General features: G+C 40.8%; 1 protein-coding gene across 5 annotated transcripts in view; it reads left to right on the top strand.

Annotated features, from left to right (window-relative positions):
* The window catches only part of ERBB4 (erb-b2 receptor tyrosine kinase 4), a 972,415-nt gene that overhangs the window by 736,421 nt on the left and 214,047 nt on the right, over window positions 1-21,947 (top strand). For all 5 annotated transcript variants that reach the window (XM_073306719.1, XM_073306718.1, XM_073306716.1 and 2 more), the window contains exons 10-12: window positions 4,668-4,741; window positions 6,405-6,495; window positions 8,281-8,480. In XM_073306719.1, coding sequence (XP_073162820.1) covers window positions 4,668-4,741; window positions 6,405-6,495; window positions 8,281-8,480 — 365 coding nt within the window. The remainder of the gene's footprint in view (window positions 1-4,667; window positions 4,742-6,404; window positions 6,496-8,280; window positions 8,481-21,947) is intronic.

Here is a 21,947-nt window from a genome sequence, read left to right as displayed (position 1 = left end):
ATTTAAATGGCCATAACTCCCTTGCCTATGAGAATGCACAGCAGCTGAAGATCCGCCCCCTAGACTTTGAACATAAGACAAGATATGGCTGTGAAATGTGCATTCACGTTTGTATTGCAAATACCCACAATGCTCAAGCGGGTTGTTTCTCCTGTGTTTCGGTTCAGACATATCCGTACCTTGAATCCTTCCAAGCATTATCAAAGGTTCGGAGACAACTTTAGAGAGAGAGTTATAAGAACCAAGGTTTGAGTTGGTTATATCTTGCTTAAGGAAGGTATACCAAAGACTTAATCAGCACTTTAGATTATGTTTTGGTGCCTCATTTGGTCACCATTAAAGTCAACAGTTAGCACTAATGATGTTATCTTGTATGAATGGGCATCATTTCCCAAATGAAAGGCCTCCTGGGGAAAGAAATTCTGTGTTTTAGATATAGGTGATGGTAGCTAGCAGTTTTCTCACACAGTCTTCCTTCCATCCTGAAAGGATTATCTTTGGTAGGACAACATATGATTAGCTCTCCTTTTTAATTCAGCCCTCACGTGAGCATCAGTCATCAGCCAAGATGAATTAAGGAGCCACTTTGGTGAGGTATAACAGTACTCATCATAAAGAACAAAATCCAGCAGATAGATTAGCACAGTCAAGTATGTGGAAATGTTGCTGTTATGACTACAAGTACTTTGCTGTTATGAGTGTAATTTCTTTCTTTGCTGTGTGGTAACAACAAAGACTATTCAATTATCTCTGCCACTACATAGCTTTTAAATCTTTACATCCGATCTGTAGGCGCCTTAAAGTTTTCAGCATCAGATGTTGAGAGCTGAGATCTAATTACCGTTCCCATGCCAAATCGATGCTTGCAACTTTGCCGCCGCATGGGGAAAGCATGGTTAACAACACTACAACAAAGGATCTGAAACCAAATTTTGACATGACTAATAGTGGTGGATTTTTCCATAGTCGTCCTGTGTGTTCTGGTATGTAGGAAAATCATAATGGCCTATATCAGGATGTATCTTTCAGACTGCCCTTAGGGATGAGGCGAAAGAAGTCTGATTCCATAATATTTGAATTTGTTATAGGGGCCAATTGTAGTGCACCATCACCTACAGCATGATCCAGAGCACACTGAGGTCAGTGTAAAGACTCCATGGGAGTTGGATCTGGACCCTAGAGCTTGATGGTGATAAAACAGGGAAGTTAGAGTTTGACTGTATAGATGGTCTTATCTCTCACAGCAGGGACTACAGCATGAAAGGTTAATGTAGCATGGGATAAAGCATAGAAATGGACAAAGAACCAGGTGTAAGCGATTCAAAGAAGTGCTGCGGCAGACTTGGGGAATCACTGAAGAGGGTCACCCAGGAGTCAGTGGTCACACCTCACACTTTCTAATATGTACAAATGGCCAACCAAGGAGGCTGCGATAAATTTGTTAAACTCACATGACAGAAAGAAGGTTAGAAAACACAAGAAAGGCACAAGAAAAATGTAAGGGAGTCTGAACATATTGTGTGCTTTAGCCAATGCATTAAGTGAAATGTAATTTTGAGTATTTTTAGGGTATTAGCTGCAAAAATGTAGAACAGAACTATGAGCTGAATTGTGCTCATGAATCTCTGTAGCATCAAGCAAGAAGTTGGGGCAAAAATGACCTTGGAATAAAATCATATTCTCTGAAAAAGGATCTAAATTATGGACTAGAAATAAAAGACAAGCACAAAAGCTAAAATATATTGCTGTGTTGGAACAGTGGAATATAAGCTTGTGACATTCATGTTGAAACCATACCATGCTCTAATCAGTGTCCTGCATGAAAAGACTAATACCAGTCTTAAGCAGCACAGTGGACTTAATCTTGAGCATTACATTGGAAATAGGCCACAGATCTTGAAAAGAACAGGCTGGAGAAATATGCATCATTTTTGAAAAAAGAAGAGCTCAGAGAATGAATTAAAATAACATTATAGTGCGGGGGCTTTTGTTTGTTTGTTTAAATTTATTAAATTTTACAAAGTATATTTACAGAAAAGAAGTTACAAGAGCAGAAACAACTTGCAAAATAGAATTAAACCAAACGTACGTTAAATAAATTGACAGTGTATTGCAATAATAATCAAATACATATTTGCCGCTCATCATTTTAAATAAGGAAGTTGTTTCCATGAGTGCATACATTCATGATGAATTCTAGCCTATTTTCTTTAGAAATGTATACTCTCTCATATTTCAAGTCGTAGGAATTAACAGTCTGTGGGGAACGGGGAATTAAGAGGAGTTTTTACAGTGGGGGAGAATCATTTTAATTGCAGAGGTCATTAAAAGCATGTGTGCATGTGTGTGTTTTTTTAAAATACTTTGCCTAATGAAGTACAAGATGCTTGTTTGTATTTTACCCTCACTGGGTGGGGAGTTGACTGTTAACTATTTAAATAGTATTGGCTCTTTGATTAATAGATACATATAGTATACTACCCTTCCCTTTTCTAGATCAGCTTTGTAAAAATATTGCATCTCCACTCTTTTGATTCATTTGTTAGTTTACAAGACCTGTTAAGATAAATAGGGTCTAGTGAATAGCCCATTGACGTCAATGGATGTTACCTTTCCATTAACTTCAATAGGCTTTGGATAATGCGCGTAGTCTTTGTCAGTGTTAATACACGGCTTCTCCCTAAGTGTATGAGTGAAGTGAACTTCATTAATGCATGTGTGTACAATCTGGCAATCTGAGACTGAGAAAGCATTGGCTGAAATACAGAATGAGACACCTTTATCGTCCAGAGGTGGTACTGGCTGTGATGGATGGTCTGGAAGCTTTGTAGTTTTAAAAAATAGTATGCCTTGAGAAAAAAAGTCACTGAAATCATTTCCATAAGCTCACTCTAAATCATTTTTAATACCTAACCGCAGAGACAGGGGTTGGAATTCAGGAATGGAAATTCATAGAAAAAGATAACCCAGAGCAGTTTGCGCAAAAAGTTTTTAGAGCACTAAATGTGCAGAATGTATCCCCACCAGCAATGCTGGTGATATGGTATTTCCAGGACTGCTTTGTTACCACGTTTCAAGAAGCGAGGATTAAAATACATATGAGACTAGCTGGGACCCAAAATTCTTTGCGTGTTCTTATGATCACACATAGAAGGTGCTAAATGAAGGAAGCTATCAACAGGAAGTTGGCCCTTGCAGTATGAAGTTAGTGAACTGCGGCTCACTTGTTCTCTACAAGTCCCATAATAGGACAGTTTAGTTTAATAAAGGCACTGGTACATGAGAGGTATTCATTTATGGCCTGATTCAAAGCCTCTTAAAGTCAATCAGAGGACTGTCATTGACTTCAGTGGCCTTTGGATCAGGTTCTTAATCTTCTGTGTTTGGAGAGAAAGCTCAGGTAAGATTGAGCTAACATCAGCATGCACAGAAAATGCATCTTCCGTGATTTTTACGTGCAATGGCAATAAAAATAAGTGACCTAATGATCAAATATAATTGGAATAGCTGGGGAAGAATGTATTATCCTACAGTTTTGTAAGAAGAGAAAATGGTTATATAAGATACATTGGCTTCACTTCTTTATTGGTGTGAACTTTTTTTGTCCTAAAATACTCACTGATATTGGGATGGGGATGTTTTATCCCGTAGTCTCATGTTTAGCAAAGAGAGCTTTTTTAAAATTAATGGATTTCAAAAGAAAAATTGTATTTCTATGCTGAATCCTCAAAACCTGCCATCTTTTTTTACGAGAGCTCCAATTTGGTAAAATTAAGGGTACAATATTTCTGTGGTCCACTGGGCTTTAGGTTACGTTCCAGAGCTCATTTCACTCCTGTTCACCTGGAAATGCTCTCTGTAAAGGTTAGAAGTAACCCCCATTACTCTGTCACTGCACTTAATCCTGAGGGTTTGCCTGTAAAGGCAGCATGTTTGATTACCCTTGTATACCAATCCCAAGAGTGACGTCTCTTGGAAAGGCAAATAATGAGACGTTGGGAATGCATTCTTCACCTTTTCTGAGGTTGCCTTCCATCCCAGGGATGTATTTTTCTTTTTTTTAAAGAATGCAAACATTCCATAGCACGGTATTACACAAGAACCTTTCCTTGTCCTTTTTTCAGATCAGCATTTTCATATAAGTATTCTTCTATGGAGGGGTCACAGTGTAATAAAGTTTACATTAAGGGGGTACCTTTCAGGAGAATGTTCTCTTACTTACTTTTATATGCTGTGATAGGCAAAGGGTCATGAAATAAGACAACTCCAGCATTGTCTGCACTAGCATATTCTGGCTAAAACTTTTAAATTTCTTTTGAGCACCTCAATTTTGGGGTGGCAAACTTGAAACACCTTGGAGAAAGCCTGATTTCCAGAGAAGACGGGAGCTCAGGACTTTTTGATAATCAACCCTTTGCGGTTTGATTTTCATGAGCATAGATATTTCCCAAAATGTTTTAAAGGTGATGAACTGAAAGATGTTGGGCTCAGGACTTCTGGGGAAACACTCAAGGCTCAGGAAGTTAATGAATTGAAAAATGACTTGGTGTACTTGCTACCTAAAAGCAAGGTGCTGATATTCCGAATACTGCTACTATATAATGTACTTTCATAAGCCTGCTCATTTTATATTAAGAACATTATAATATGTCCTTCTAATCTTCCAGGGACCCCTATCACACAATTGCAGCAATGGACCCAGAGAAATTAAATATCTTCCAAACAGTCAGAGAGATAACAGGTAACTCACATTTGTGATCCTACATAATTAGGGCTCTTTACTTATTTTGTATTTGCCATTTGTTTATATTTAAAGGATACATATTTTTAACTGACTATGCCGCAAGTTGGATAAACCTTTAATTCTTAACCTCTTCAGTATCAGTTGTTGCTTACAAGTACATATTCTTTGTTCCTATTAATGCAGAATGTCGTCTAACTCTGGGGTTCTGAACCTAGGGCATACAAACAGGTGTCAGGAGGTCAGGACCTTCTTGCAAGAAGGCGATCCTGGTTAGATACAAGCAAGATGGGAGGAGGACTTTGGGGGGGCTCCTGATAGGGAAAAAGTGGTTGCTGTAAGGAAAAGTTTCCGTCCTACTGCTCTGACTTAAATATATATCTTTAATTCATTGCTGTGGGGGAGTTTAGTTTGTGAGTCCCATTGGTTTGTGACACTTAATGGGACTAGTATGGTTCGAACTCCATAGAGTGCTTCATGAACTTCCACCATGTTTGCTCCAGTTTCAGCTCACCGGGCCGTGAAGTGAAATACCACAGCTCTGTGTTCTCCATTGACTGCTGTTTCCAGTGATTTATATATAATTAAGGACAAGCAACAACCACATAGACAAGCTCTACCCACTGTGGGATGGTTATCATGGGGAGGAGTTTAAGCAAGCTCTTGCCGTTTTTAAATGACCTTATAGTACATGCCCCTGAATGTTTTACCACTCAAAAATCAGGGACAAATTGTGCCCTAACTTACATCCACTAGCAACCCCAATTGGTCAGCAGAGTTATCAATGTGCAAGTGAGTTCTGGATCTCACCCTAAATAATGAAGTGTCTTAGGTAATATAGGCAACAACTCAGAAAGGTACATAACTAGCAAACATTAAGCACCCAAATAGTCCCATTGAAGGTCACAGCTTTAAGTCCCATTGATGTCAGTAGGACTATTCACATGCTTAAGTTCCTTGTTAAATGAGGGTCATCATGATGCCAGGCACCTGGGGACTGTGTGATTCATGGTCTTCCTGCTATGCATGTGCTGCTAGGGAGGGCATCCGTGCCGCAATGATATGTGTTTCTGTCACTCCTCCCCATCCCCGTGATTCATATTTATATCACCCCAGCGATTCATATTTATGTCACTGCCTGTCCTGGAACATCACAATGCCACATGTGGCAGAGAGGAGACTGGACTACAATGCCTCAAATCCAAATTCTCAGAACTGTTTCAAAACTGGGATATTTTATTAGATTTAGCTATAGCAAAATGAACTCAACTAACATGTGGGTTTTTCACACGTGTGTTCCTCAGCTCATGCATATCTTGATTTTGTCTGCTGACTTTTGCTAGAAAAAAGCTGGGAAACCTAAGAAGTGTTGAATTTGCTCATACATTACAAGACTTCTCCCATCTCTGGTCTCTGGGAGTGGACTAGTTCTGAGTTTTCTAAAACAACATATTTACAAATCTTTGCTCTTCTGGAGGAGTCTATTCTATAGTGACTGACATTCATAGACAGTATCCTGCATCATTCATTACCCACCTATTTCTGCTTCTCAGACCCATGCTATCCTTTTATCATTCTTTCATAATTCAAGTATGTCATAAAGCAGTTTCTGTGGTTTAGATGATGAGACACTTGCTAACATATCTGATTTTATCTCCTTCAGGTTTCTTGAATATTCAGTCATGGCCCCAAAACATGACAGATTTCCGTGTGTTTTCCAACTTGGTTACTATAGGTGGAAGAGCCCTATATAGGTAAGATGTGCTTTTCTCTATTTGTGTTATAATTTATACTGTGCTCTTGCCCTTCAACGACTATCATGTCATAGAATCATAGAATATCAGGGTTGGAAGGGACCTCAGGAGGTCATCTGGTCCAACCCCCTGCTCAAAGCAGGACCTAATCCCCAACTAAATCATCCCAGCCAGGGCTCTGTCAAGCCTGACCTTAAAAATATCTAAGCATAGCATAGAATGTAAAGTCCTTCATGAGGACCAACTGCATAATCACTAAGCATATGTCTCAATTACCAATGTATTCACTAACACTGGACTAACAGCTTTAAACTGCGCAAACGCTATTGACCCTGTTAATTATGTTGCTTTAAAAATCATTGCTTCTCAGTTTCCTGCCACAGTAATCCACTCCCCAGCCCCACAATACCATGAACGATAGAACGTGCAGTGTGCCCAGTCTTGCTCCTCATGCTCCAGACCTTTGACTCATGAAACAGTAGCAGTAGTTCTGAAGATTATGATTTATGACAGATACCGTGTTCCGTTGTAAGGGAATATCACACTTGACTGTGTTGACTCAGATGCCTTTTGCCTCTCTCACAGTGCACTCGTGATAGGGTGCATATTGTTTCCTAAAAGGCAGTAGAAGAGAACAACAGGGATGATCACTGAGCTGCCCCCGGCAGCGTTGCAAAATATGGCACCTGCAATAGTTTGCCAGTTCCCCTGTGTCAAGTGTCGGTTCGGTATGAAAACTGATGTGGAGAGGTAGCTGTTGGAGGGAGCAAATGTAGTAAGACATAATGGGGGAGTGAGACAATACATCTATATGATACATACAGCAACCCCTGGCTCCGGTGGAATGAAATGTTAGGAAATCCTGATATCATAGACAGCCCAAGCAGATTATGAATAGCAGGGAAACCTTGAGATTGAATTACAGCCCCGGATTCAGTTTTGAAGTAGCAATTTTCATTTAGAGCATCTGGAAAACAATTACAATCATTAAAATACATGAAGTAATCTAGAGAATACCCTGATTTCTGGCTTCACTCATTTTCAACTGTAAAATAATGTACATCAGCCTCTCCATGTTGCACAGGGAACTCGTACTCTTCCTATGATGAAGGGAGATAACCAGATACTTTGATACAAGAAAAAAAAAACAAACCCAAATGCTTGAAAGCATTCTGGAGGAATGTTCTTGAAAATAATCATTTCTTCTCATATTACTATAGCTGGCATTAATGTGACTCCTGAGAGAGGACTTTTGCACATTATGTGGGACCGCATCATTCTCTTTCATTTATAGCTGCTCCCAGTATTACTCCCCCCCTCTTTTTTTGGAAACCTTCCTTCTTTTCTGCAGTTGTCAGCATAGCACTTGAACTCAAAACAGCGAGAGTGGGTGAAACTGTATTATGTGCCACAGAGGCCAGTAACATCTGTAAACCTCCAGTCAGGGCGGGAGCAGGAGCATCACAGCTTATAGTATCATACCCCTGATAGCACAGTCCCGCTCCACTAGACAAGTCAGCAAGGCTGCTTTGTGGTCTCTTACATTCAGTGTGTCTCTTACACACATGCTCATTCACTGCTTTACAGCCGCGTAACTATACTGACCTGCTATGAATCTTTGAACCATGCTGTGTGTATGTGGCATTGGAAGCACTTGAAACTAAACTCCCTTCTTGAGTTGTCCTTTATTAATACTCCTTTTAGGTAAGACGTGCCATTGTCACTTCATGCATGGGATAAATCACACATTCCAGGGCTATTCACTGCTTATGTTTGCTCCTGCAGCGGCCTTTCCTTACTCATCCTCAAGCAACAGGCAATTACCTCTCTACAGTTCCAGTCCCTGAAGCAGATCAGTGCTGGCAACATCTACGTCACTGACAATACCAACCTGTGTTACTATCACACCATCAACTGGACCAGCCTCTTCAGCACGCCCAATCAAAAGACAGTGATCCACCGAAACAAAAAGCCTGAGAACTGCAGTAAGTACTTCTGCTCAATGCATACGTTTTGTTTGTTATGGGTTTGCGGGTGTATACACAGAACGAATGTGATATGGTGGGCCAGATTCCCAACTGGTGTCACTCTGCATTCAGTGCTGTCAGTGGAGCTACATCAATTTACACTAGCTGAGGATCTGGCCCAGCTTGCCTCTGATGAGATTTATAGGCAATTACAGAGCATGCGGGTGTGAGCAACTGAAAAACGATAATGCTGCTGGCTCACCATGTTTTGACTCTCGGACACTGAGCTTCCCACTGTTAGAAACCCAGTTTCACAATTACAATCTCTAAAGCAATAAATGTGAAGTGAATGTAGTGGTCCTGAAAAGGTGTTTGTTTGACAGCACTGAAAACTATAGCCCCACCAAAGTTCCTTAGAGGGCTAACATCGAGGAATATTTGGATGAGTTAATCTCTTTCACTCTCACTCCTTTCTTTCCTAGACCTCTCTGAGAAGGTTACCAATTGGGTGCTAATTAGTGCTGATAGAGTGGCATGTCTGTTAGAAACTGGATTAAGACCACTGTACCGGTGTGGCAGACAACATGATCATAGCTACACTGAAATTAGGCCAGGAATTTGCATGAAGGCAGCCACATCATGGCATCCGTACAGTTCATTGTAAGCATCTGCTAGTGCACTTCCAAGAGATCAGATTCATTAAATTACTTCACCCTTTAAGTGACATTTCCTGGATTTGTGCCTTTGCCAGCCAGAAATGTTACACTTGTGCTTTGTGCTCTCTTAGACTGTCGGACTGCGGTCCTCCTTTGTGTTTCCCCAGTCTCATGGCTCTCCCTTTGATCTCTAAGCTTGTGAATGTGGCTTGAATGCTGAATAAGCCCAGTCCCGCGTGCAGAAAGCACACATTTTTTAGCACCACCATCTCATCAGTCTTCACATATTGTTAGAAACCCCACCTTGGGCCCCACCATAATTTAGAGTAACCTCCTGGCTGCTTTCAGATGTGCCAACTGGAACAGCACCTAGTTGCTGGTCTAACGGCTGAGGGTTACTGGAATGCACGGTGCTCCAGCAATGCCAGCTCCAATTATCCCAGCGCTGGCTATAGCTGATCCTGGACCAATCCCTACTCTGTGGTGAGAGTTAGGGTTATGCCGGCTATATCCTGCACAAGGGAATGCTCAATTATGGTGGCTTCCTGGCTGCTTGCCCCTGCCTGAGCTGGCAGTGGGGAAGTGGCAAGGATCTGGCTGTATGCCTGCAATCTAGTAAGAGGCATGTGTTCAAAATAATTGTATGTGTTGTGACTGGCTATTCTTGGCCATTTGAGGTTCAGGGGGGAGAGAACTTTTTGGGCCAACTGCAAGATGGTGTAATATGGTGCCTGAGTAAGAACAAGTTCTTGAGCTAGATGCAGAAATCACTGGGATGAAATATATGGCCTATGTTATGCAGGAGATCAGACCAGATCCTCTTAATGGCTCCTTCTGGCCTTGAAATATATGACTCTATGAACCTTTTGGAGACAAGAAGCTTTCTCTTTTCTCTCCCACACTGAGTATTGCCATAAAGAGTGCTTTGAAAGGGTCACACCGTGTCAACCGCCGATTGGGTTCAATAGGCTGGCTAGGATGCTGCTGAATCCTTTCTTTTCAAGGAAGCAGCCACCCTCCCTCCTGTCTTGCCACAAAATAAAAACTCAAGCAAGAAATAGATGAGCAGGAAAAAACAGGGAGCCCCATACCTCATACAATAACAGTTCAACATTGCTTCAAGGTTGTTAGAGCTTGGAGACCATGTGTAAGAAGACAATCAAAAATAAATGGTCCAGGGTGAACCCAGCCGCATATGTGCGCTGGGGTGCTTTTCACTTCATAGAACAGTTTCTCATTTGTTGCACAGGCTTTGATTGCTTGGAGGCTTAGGTTGAACACAGTATTAAATGGTTGGGGAGCTGGAAAGTACACCCATATTAGCTGTTAGGAGTAGCTTTTCACCCTTTCATGTAATCTCAAAGTTCAGGAGGTTTTGAACTCGCAAAAGCTATCAGAACATGGAATTCCCTACCCTATCCAGAGATGGAAGCCTGCATCCATTGTCAGATTGTTTTATTGCAGTGTAGAGTCATGTCAGTGGATTTATATGGAAAATACAAACACTACCAGAAAATGTCAGAGGAAAATACAAACATCACCATTTTTTGGCCATAATAAAAAGTGTTTTTCAGCAGAAATAGATCAATATTTTGTGAAATTTTATATTAAAGGGACTGAATCACTGCTGATATTTCAGAAAGTCCTTGGTAAATGATGAAGACTTTAGGATCCTGGAACTTCACATGTGAGTAACTTCAGTGAAGTTGCCCACATATAGAAGTGTTTTCAGAAACAGGCCCCCAAACCAGAGCAATCAGTCTGAAGAACTAAGGAGGATAGGAACAGCAAGCCGATAGAAATTTGAGATATGCAAAGGATTAATGATTAATATACTGGATGACCCAGAGAAGTTTGTGACCGAGAAACTGAAAAAAGCTGTATCTTTGTTGTGTACTTTTGCTCACGTATCAGCAAAAGAAGGGACAAACAATTTAATTCTGTGTTAAGATATATGCAAACTTGAAAAAAGATACGTATATTGCATTCAGATGTTAATACTACATTGTGTCATTCCTTATCTTTGTAACTTATATTAGTGGTATTACATTTTTTTTTCTTGTTATACAAACATTTTAGAGGCCCCAACCATGTTAGGCGCTATTCAAACACAGAGAAAGAGCTAACGGTCTTAGGTCTTGATCCTGCAATTACTTATCCATGTGCTTTAACTTAACTATTGTTACTAGTCCTGTTAACTCCAATAGGAATACTCACAACAGTAATGTTAAGCATGTCCGTAAGTGTTTGCAGTGTCGGGTACGAAATAGGCAAGGCAACCAAAGGGTGGGAGATGAAGTGATTTGCCCAAGATCATACAGTTGGTCGGTGGCGGAGTCAGAAATACAATTGAAGTCTTCTGAGTTTCAGTCTACTGCCCCATCCCCAGAACCAGTGGTGCCCCGTAGATACTTCCATAACATTAACCATTTCAATTAATATTGAAGAACGATTCTTTTTAATGGATGTTCGCATTTAAAAATCAGGTAGTGAACCATCTAAAACAGGGGTGGGCAAACTTTTTGGCCCAAAGACCAGATCCAAAGTCCTGATGGGCCGGATCTGGCCTGCGGGCCGTAGTTTGCCCACCCCGATCTAAAATGTGATTGTTGTATACAAATGTAGGTATAATTTTTAGAAGATATTTTGGAAAAAAAATGATGAAACAGGATGGAGATAAAGAGAATGGGCTTTTGGATCTCTATCACTTTGAAAAACACTAGAGAATTATCCTGGGCAGGAAGTACACATTAATCTCCAGCATCATCAGCATTGGCCCATCATTATGTTTTTGCAGCTTCATAAAAACATGAACCATTTGGTGTTCACTCTGATAATTTATTCAATAGGAATAAAGGCCTGAGCACCTTTTAGGGTGGTGGTTCAGGTCAGGGCAATAAAGAATTTCTTCCGATTTGCAAAAGCAGCAGGTTGATTGAGCAAGCTTGATCTTTGCAAAATTGTCAGGGATTTGAAAGGAGCATCTACAGTTTGAAGAGGCTGAATAAGATGGCAGCTGATAACATGCAGAGAAAAGTTTTGTCCGACTTATTGGTTTAGTACTGTTCTACTGGTAACTGAATCATTGTTGAGTGCAAAATGTTTCTGGGAAAACTTTGAAACCATTCAGCCTAATATTAAGCCCAAATGTTTGAGAGATCTAAAACTATCCTGGACAAAACACAAAGAAGTATCAGTCTTGAGCCTTGTAATTAGACCAGATCTGAAGTGGGATTTGCTGCCTTGAAGGGTGAATACCACTTAATAACACAGGGTTCCTTTAAGAGTCACTCCTTTCATTTAGGACTAGAACAAGAGACAAATCCAGCATCAGTCCTCCTGGGGAATAGAAGAACTGTCCTAATATTTCCTTTCTATCTCATATGATTCAGTCATCCTTTGTGCAGAGTGTACATCCAGGAGTAACAGAGCATTAGCTAGGGCTGACAAGCCAGTGCCCCGATGTTGCTTTCAGGTGATAATTCGCGGCAGACGATAGATGTGTGTGCAGAAATTCAGATTTTTTTTTTTTTTTTGCTGCACATAAGATACACATGGTGATGACAGGTTTCGTTCACCTGCACATCCACCAATGTGATATATGCCATCATGTGCCAGCAATGCCCCTCTGCCATGTATATTGGTCAAACTGGACAGTCTCTACGTAAAAGAATAAATGGACACAAATCAGATGTCAAGAATTATAACATTCATAAACCAGTCGGAGAACACTTCAATCTCTCTGGTCACGCAATCACAGACATGAAGGTCGCTATCTTAAAACAAAAAAACTTCAAATCCAGACTCCAGCGAGAAACTGCTGAATTGGAATTCATTTGCAAATTGGATACTATTAATTTAGGCTTAAATAGAGACTTGGAGTGGCTAAGTCATTATGCAAGGTAGCCTGTTTCCTCTTGTTTTTTCCTACCCCCCCCCCCAGATGTTCTGGTTTAACTTGGATTTAAACTTGAAGAGTGGTCAGTTTGGATGAGCTATTACCAGCAGGAGAGTGAGTTTGTGTGTGTATGGGGGTGGGGGGGATGTGAGAAAACCTGGATTTGTGCAGGAAATAGCCCAACTTGATTGTCATGCACATTGTGTAAAGAGTTGTCACTTTGGATGGGCAATCACCAGCAGGAGAGTGAATTTGTGTGGGGGGGTGGAGGGTGAGAAAACCTGGATTTGTGCTGGAAATGGCCCACCTGATGATCACTTTAGATAAGCTATTACCAGCAGGACAGTGGGGTGGGAGGAGGTATTGGTTCATATTCTCTGTGTATATATAAAGTCTGCTGCAGTTTCCACAATATGCATCTGATGAAGTGAGCTGTAGCTCACGAAAGCTTATGCTCTAATAAATTGGTTGGTCTCTAAGGTGCCACAAGTACTCCTTTTCTTTTTACATGGTGATGAGGGGCATATAACTACCTGGACTGACTGGTAGGGGGTACACTGCACCGTAAAAAAATTAGTGAATGTGCACAGAATTGATCTAGCATAAAATTTCTCTGTTTCTTCTATCAAAACAACTTTCTTTTTCAGTGAATATGGAAAAATTATGAATTTCTCCACATTCACTCCTGAGCAAACTTTCATCTATTTGTCAGAAAAGCTTCATTTTCACATAGCATTTTTTTATTATTATTATTTTACCCCTTTGGCTATGTACTTAAATCTCTTGTTTTTGTGGAAAAAAGAAAAAAATTCATAGCAAACATAAATAGAAGCACATTTTACTTTTTAACACATAGGCAACTCCTGGGACATTTATGGGTGTTTGTAGCCTCTCAGCTGAGAACTGAATTTAACCCCATACATTTCACCTGATTGTGAAATGTTGAAAATACAGTGGGTGGATCTCTTTGCATAGCCCCAGTGGTAAATCCAGAAATTACATTAAAAAAACCACAGCATGCTAGATACTAAACTTGTTTGGGACTAGGGGTGTTGAATGGGCATCTTCCAGCAGGCAGCTGTGTTGTCAGGTGTTTCAATAAATTATCCAGCTCTATTAAAATGAATTCTGGAGTACTATCCTAAATGCAATGCATAGGGCTCTCTTTGAATACAGTCTTTTCCTTTAATTGCTAGTATAAATCCAGTATAAGATATAGTTTATGGTGTGCATGCATCTTAATATTTTATGAAAATTCACTGTAAAAAGTGAAATACTATAAAGCTTTTTCTAGGGAATATAGTTTGGTAGTTAAGTTTACCAGCTTATCACCCTAAAATAAAGGGTCTGCTGCCTTTTTCCAGCACTGGGCCCACTGGTTCTTAACATAATGCCAGCAGAGAGCATTCATTAAATATGAATTTAGAAAGATTGATTTCGTGCAAAAAATTGTTTAAAATCTTCCAGTTTTATAGGCTCGTTCAGTGTCTAATGAAACCTTTCGAGATAAACTGTTACTTGTTGTGAATTGTATCAATTCAGCAGCCAATTAGAAACTTGAATAAATTATTACACTGTAATAAAGCCTGATTTGAGTCAATTGATAAAGTCAATAGAAGTCTTTCTACTGAATTCAGTGGGCTTTGGATCTTGCCCATGAAGAAATGATTGGTCTTTGGCCATGTACTTAAATAGCTAATTTTCATGTTTCCTCTCTACCCTGTGGAAACATACTGGGTTTGATACTTGTACCCTGTGCAAGCCCATTGAGAGGATATAAGCATATTTTCTGAAAATCTGTATGAAAATGAATTCCTGTCATAAGCAGTAACATCTTTTGAAGCTAAATGTATTGTGTGCTTTGATTAGGCTGACCGGATAGCAAGTGTAACCCTTCTGCCCATCAGAGTTGGCAGCAACAAGGGCCGGGTTCGGTATCTAGGGGATCCATTCCAATAACACAATGCAAACCGGCTCGAGCCCCCACCCAGTGACCTGGGACAAATATATACCACCCCCGCTGGGCACCTCCAAGAGGCAATACTTCCCCTCTCGCAAGCACAGAGTGTGAGTGTAGCAAAAGTCTTTTAATAACAGAGAGAAACAATGTGGCATTATGTTGGGGAAACACCACCAACAGGATTCATAACACAACCCATGAGCAAAAACCCACCCCAAGCAAATTGGGGCATGCTCCTTTCCCTTTGGTTCTTGAGTCCAGCAACCCAAAGACACCCAAAGTCCCAAGAGTCCAACAACCCAAAAGTCTCTGTCCCTGGTCAGTGCAGCGCCAGAGTTTGGAAGTTTATCTGCGGAGCTTTACCTCCCAACATGGGTGGAGATGGGGGGGAGGGTTAAGGGGCAACTTACGTGGTCCAAAGCCGATTGCCCCACCTCTCCATGGGGCTCGGCTCCGCTCCACCAGCTGTCCCGCAAATCACTCCACTCCACCAGCCACTCTGCTCTGCCAGCCGTCCCATGAGACGCTCCAGCCGTCCCACGAACTGCTCCGCAATATATCTTCAGGCCCTCCCACGACTTAACACAACGCTCAGTGATTTCAGCTCTTAGTAAGTTCAGCTCTTTTGTGATTTCAGCTTGTAGTAGTGCTGGTGCACCATTGGTCCAAAGTGAATTCAGCTCAGCAGCCTGTAACTAGACTCCCAATGGAATCAAAATTAGCTCTGATATTCCACAGTGGAGAGAGGAGGAAGTACAATTAGCATGTAAGGGCCCTCACCAGGGGGCCCATGCCACCAAGTATTAATATCTGTCCCCAGCCTCTCTCTCAATTCACAGAGTTTTGGAACCCATGTCCCTTGCCTAGCGAATGCTACTTAGTTGATGGTGAGTCCCTCCATCATAACAAAAGGCTAAGTACAGTTCCACTGTCCTTGATTCACATAACTAGGATAATAACAATTTATTCTTCGTGCCCCAATAACAGAGACACTGGGGATCCCACAGCAGCCAAAGTGACCATTTGGGCAGCTATGGGCTCATGCTAGGCGGGGTGGGTGTGCCTATGCAAATGAGATCAGCCCCTGAAGTTCTTTTCCACAACTTGCCACACCTCACCACCAGATGTCAGGGTGGAGCTCATCCTGACTCTGCTTACACAAGTGTGAAAAATCTGGATGGGGTGGGGGGTAATAGGAGCCTATATAAGAAAAAGCCCCAAATATCGGGACTGTCCCTATAAAATCGGGACATCTGGTCACCCTAGCTTTGACTGTATGGGGAAGAAAAGAACATTTTAATATACAGGAGGACCAATACCAAACCAAACCCGAAAAGACCAGACTAATGCATTTTTACAAAATTTATCTCAAAATTTCAATCCTTCCCTACCAAGTTTCAGTTCAGAACACATTTTTATGGCTTAGTAATAAGCACCTGGAAATAGTGATTTCTTACTTCCTGTCTTCTTTTCATGGGCTGTGAATAGGCCTATCTTGTTGAGATTCCAAGTGGGGTAATTACATTTTGCCTACCTAAAATTCCTCTGTAGTTTCAGTTTGATAAGACTCTCAATCTTCTGTCCTGAGTCATTTCATTACATTGATACATGCTATTTAAGCAGAAATGCCCATGTAAGAATTTATATTAAAAAACCACATTCTAATTACATAGAAAAGTAAAGACGTAATAATTTCAATATAATGAAACCTAATTAATAAGCAAATGGGAAGCTGCCTTTTTTTGACCGTTTGTTTGTGCAAAGCTGAAGTGAGAGTCTCAGTCTTAGCATTAGAAAGCATTGGAAATCGGAGCAGTCCAAAGGAACTAAAATACGACAGCTATTTTTAAAATTGTTTAACAGGTGCTTAAATCAACCATTAAATTAATTAATTAATAAAAACAATGTCTGCAAAGTATTTGCCTTACCACAACTGTGAGACTTTGATTTCTTGTGCTCTTAAATGCCAAAGCCAATTATTAAGTCTTATTTACTTACGTCACCAAAATGAGCGCCTGCTATAAAGTCTTGTTTTAAAAAGCGACAACAGCCTCCTTCAGTGAAGCAAGATACTTACCCAATACTAAGTATATCTTTAAAATATCCTTTTCTAGGGCCAGTTTCTGCAAATGATCTTCCCAGATGCATCCATTTGTCGGATTTAGCCCTTTAATGTATATTCTGTCTAATACATATTTAGTTAGCTAACCAAGATCCCATTCCTGTGCTTCACATTATGGGGCTACTCACAGGATGTAAAGTAACACCCAGGCATAAGTCTTTGCGGGACTGAGACCTAAAGTAACATAAGTTGTCAAACCACTGCCACTTTTCTTCAGCTGCCTTCGTTCCCAGAAAACAAACATCTTATTGATGGTGATTCCTGTGCACTGTTGGCTGAGTGGATAGTCAAATTATTGTTGTTCGATCGGGACATTAGATGAAGGACCCCTCTCTAAATGTTGTGGGTCATCATCAAATTTAGACATGGATAAGAGCTATTGAGTCATCCAATATCTTGAATTATTATTATTTATTATTATTCTGTTGATACAGTAACTTTGTTTAATAAAGTTTAATACTATGGGTACAGTCCAAGGAATCTGTATATATGAGTGGCTGAAATTTGATGGAGATCACCAATCTATATGTTGTTTAATTAGTATGATTCACCTGTAGCTTGGGGATGTGAATGACATGTACTGTGGTATAACTGGGTAAGGAGTAGGGTCAGGAAAAATTCAGATAAAAATACTTCGAAGAAATACAGATTGGAGACAACAAGTAACTATTGGAATTAAACCTGGGATGAACACTTCACTGCTGACGTGAAGTTGGTGGAGCATCGTGCATGTTTTGCGGGGTTTGTGCAAATGCTTTCAAAGTGCTCAGATTCTGCATTTTATAAACTCTGTCCTTTGCTCAAGCTCCGTTCACTTCTTCTCCTGGAGACCTATTTAAAACCAGAAAAAACCTAATGGTTCTCCTGCTGCCAAGAGTGGTATTTTGTTATCCAGTTTAGTCCAATCTATCTAGCTGCCTGGTAACCAATGTGATTTTCAGTATCCATGGATGACAGTACTGTATTGTACATGAAGCTCCTTGAGAAACACTACAGCTGAAAAACTTTCCACATTAATGACTTTTTCCCCCTAAAGAATGGTTAAAACAAGTCAATGCTTTGATGTCCTTTATTAAAAACATTGCTAACATACTCAGGGGTGTAATAGAATGGGAGGTCTGTTAGTCAGCAGTCCCTTCCATGATTGCTTGGTCCAAACCACAACTTTGGGAGATCCTGTGTGGTGACAAACTTTGTTTTGGATGAGCTGAAGAGCTTGGGAAGGCTATCAGCAACCTCAGTGAGGAATCACCCACGTATATACAACAACCGAAATCTACCTCTTCTGTACCATTTGGGACGCAGATCACCCTGGATAATAGACCTGTCCTAGTTAATATTCTTTTCAGAACTCTCGCCAGTCTTGTAAATGATACTTTATGATTCTGTTTATGATACAAATCATAAGAGATGATTTCCACTCCCAGGAGACTAAGCAACAGGTCAGGAAATTCTTGCAGCTGTTTCTCTCAGCTACTGGGAAAAGCAATCAGCGAGCTCAATAAAGCGGTGTAAATGAGCAAGAATTTAAACCTCCCCCTAGCTGGAACCCCTTCACTGTAAGCTGTTTGGAAAAGAAGCAGCAAGTTTGTAGTGTTTTCAGTCAATTAAGCTCATAAAACGTTGAGGCCTAATTGACTTTTTCCTTGCTTGTTTAATTAACTGAGTAATATTATTGTGGAACTTTTGTTTAACAAAGGAGACGGGGAAACGAGGCTCCTAATGAAAGATTACTCAACAGTTTATTTTCTATGTGAATCGAGGATTTTTTGTCTTCCTTTAACACAGTTTGTTTCTTTGTCAAACTTTCAGACACTCCTGGCAGAGCGCTGTTTCCGTTTATGTTTAGAAATAGTCTCTGGCAGAGAAAAGAACTGTAGGCCTGTTTCTCATTTACATTTAAGGCTCCTTTACCTACTCTGGTAGTGTTAAAGGGGCTGTTAAGTGGACATGCATGTTGTTTACACTATTTTATTACTACTACCCCTCAAAGGGCTGCAGCATACTCCCCCTGTGTGGCCAACCAGCTCCTCTGTCTAGTGTGTAGCTGTGGCAGACCGACTGCTTTGCCTGCTCTCCAGCCCTTGATTCTCCCTTTAGAGTGTTGGATGCTCCTCAGGGAGTAGCTAAGGAGGACTCCCTATGTTGAGTTCTGGGACTGCAATTCTGCTCAGGCATTATACAGGCCACATATGGGTGAGTGGAGGTTCCCTGCTCCGAGCTTTCTCCCCCCTACGCTGAGCCCCAGAGTAAGAGCTATGCAGGGTCTGTTCCTATATTAACTAGGATCTCCGCCCTACCACCTTGTGTTATGCATGAGGAGGTGAATGCCAGAGCACTGCTGTCTTCATTAGTGTTACCTTAAAGCATGTTTGCAGCTTAAGCTTCGGTCACTGGCACAATCACCAGTTGTAGGTCTGGGCGGGCTGTTCTGTTTCCTTCTAATCCATTCTGTTGTCTTGGTCAGTTGACAGGGGCACCATAAATCCCCAGATATTTCCTCTCTAGCACATGGATTGTCTGGTTGACATGACATGGGGTTACTCAGTGGTAGCTAGTTCGCATCTCATATTTTCAGTGCTGCTCTCAACAGTGGAGAGTTGCCATAAACCAGCAAATGGAAATCAGTATCATGCCAACTCACAGCCCATGCCCACACCTCAGTAAAAAAGCAGTGGATCAATTTTTCACACTTGGTAATCCAGCCGTGAAGTGCTGATGGTGTTTTTGCCAAGATATCAATAGTAGTGGCTTGGGGAATCTGGCATCTCTACCGCGGAGCTGTCATCGTTCGTGTCCAGGCCTCCACTCTGACACCAAATGTCTAAGAATGTTTGTAACAGGAAGCATCGTGTTGTCTACAATACGTGCGACATTTGCTAGTGGGTGCAGATTCAGTGCCTAAAATACAAAGGGCTAGTGCAAATCCATCGACTTTGGAGGAGATTATTAAGAGGCAAACTGAATGAAATATCAAAAACTGCTTGGGAATATTAGAAAAATAAGCTTAGAGAGCTGTTTGAGAACCAAGCGACATAATATAGGTTTACGGTTAGAATGCTGTTGAGGTGGTTTGGGGCTGAATCTGCTCTCACACTAGCTTTACATCATTCTGGCTCTTTTGACTTCAGAAGCATTTATCCTGTTATGCAATAGTGTAACCGAGAAGAGAATCAGGGCCATTAATGTAGATGAAATAGGCTTTCAGCCAAAATTAACATGTTCAAACAAAAATTGCATAGCCATCTGGAATTATTATTAACTTTAATAGTTTTCTTTCTGCTTGGGTGTAGCTGATTGATGCTTTGAGGAACAGAAGGAAATATGTAACTGAGCCCTCTGCAATAAATGCTACTTAGTTGTTTTTTGTTTAGCATGTGGATATTTTTACTCTTTTCTAGCCTAAAAAGTTTAGAGGAGAGTTGCCAAACTATTCCAGACATGTTTCAGAGTAGCAGCCGTGTTAGTCTGTATCCGCAAAAAAACCCAGGAGTACTTGTGGCACCTTAGAGACTAACAAATTTATTAGAGCATAAGCTTTCCAGACATGATGAATCTGTGTCCTGTTCTTGGTCCTAGATGTCTGTAGAGTTCCAGTATCCTGAGTGTTACATTGTACAGTAATGGATGAGACAATGCACAAATTCTGTGGAACCAACAATATCACATAATGTAGCCATTCTCAACCAGCATTAGCTCTGTACAAGGTGACAAGCTCAATAGTGAATCTCCTGCCTTTTGAAGCTGCTTTTACGCATGGGCTGGAGGACACTAACTCTGATTAGTTCTCCACGCAGTCCCCGGAAGGAGATTAAAGTGAAATACCATAAGCCTCTCTCAGCATTGAAGCCCACAAAAACATTTTGCGCGGAAAAAGAAATAATTTAAATGAAGAACTGCATTCCACAAGCTTTATAAGCCAAGGAACTAGGATAGCATCCAATTTCAAGAACAAAGGGAAGGTACAAGATGCTTCTCAGAGCTGCAGTCCTTGCTTATGTCATTGGCTTTTCAGATACCTTGTTTGTCTTCTTGCTTGGGCCCAGCAAAGAGAAATCTATGAAAATGCAGCACATTGTGCAACATGTGATTGCACATGTTTTTCCCCCTAAGAAGTGCGGCATAGTACATACAGCAGGCAGTAAGCTGGATGATGATGGAAGGAGGGACCAGACAAGCAAAGCAGGTGAAAGGGATGCATCCTGTCTTTGCAACTTGAATATCATCTGTCACAGTATGATAAAACAAGTCTGAGAAAGACATTCTTCAATCACCTCCGCACACTGCTACCCATCATCCACTTGTGGCAGTGCAAGAAAATACACACCCAGAGGCTACGTCCCTAGTAACTTGCATGGGTTTGCACAACCGCCAAAGTAGCGTTTGCATTCTGTATGGGGAATTATGCTTAATTTTGCTATCACCACTGGGTGACTCTGTGTATATAGATGTGGGTGTTATTCTGTATCTATAATATGTGTCCACTCCATACGGCTAAATTCAGGCACTGAATTTAGCCGTATGGAGTGGAAATCTATCAACAAATAAATTTGTTAGTCTCTAAGGTACCACGAGTCCTTTTCTTTTTATAATATGTGTGTGTTTTTTATTGGACGTTTCATTTTTTTACTGTGTTTTTTATGACATTGTGTAAAACTCTACCTAAAAACAAACAACGTATTTTGTCACTTATCACTTCTTTTACTTTTATCAAATCATGGGTCTTCCTACTTGCTAATTGCGACAGAACATTTAAAAGAGAGCTCTTTGCTTTTTAATCTGCACAGTCTATCACATGGCACCAACTGACATAAAAAACCACACATCTAGGAGAATGATAGCCTCCTCC

This window comes from Lepidochelys kempii, chromosome 11 (assembly GCF_965140265.1).
Source record: "Lepidochelys kempii isolate rLepKem1 chromosome 11, rLepKem1.hap2, whole genome shotgun sequence".
Classification (NCBI taxonomy): Eukaryota; Metazoa; Chordata; order Testudines; family Cheloniidae; genus Lepidochelys; species Lepidochelys kempii.
This window is presented reverse-complemented; position numbering and strand designations above follow the sequence as displayed.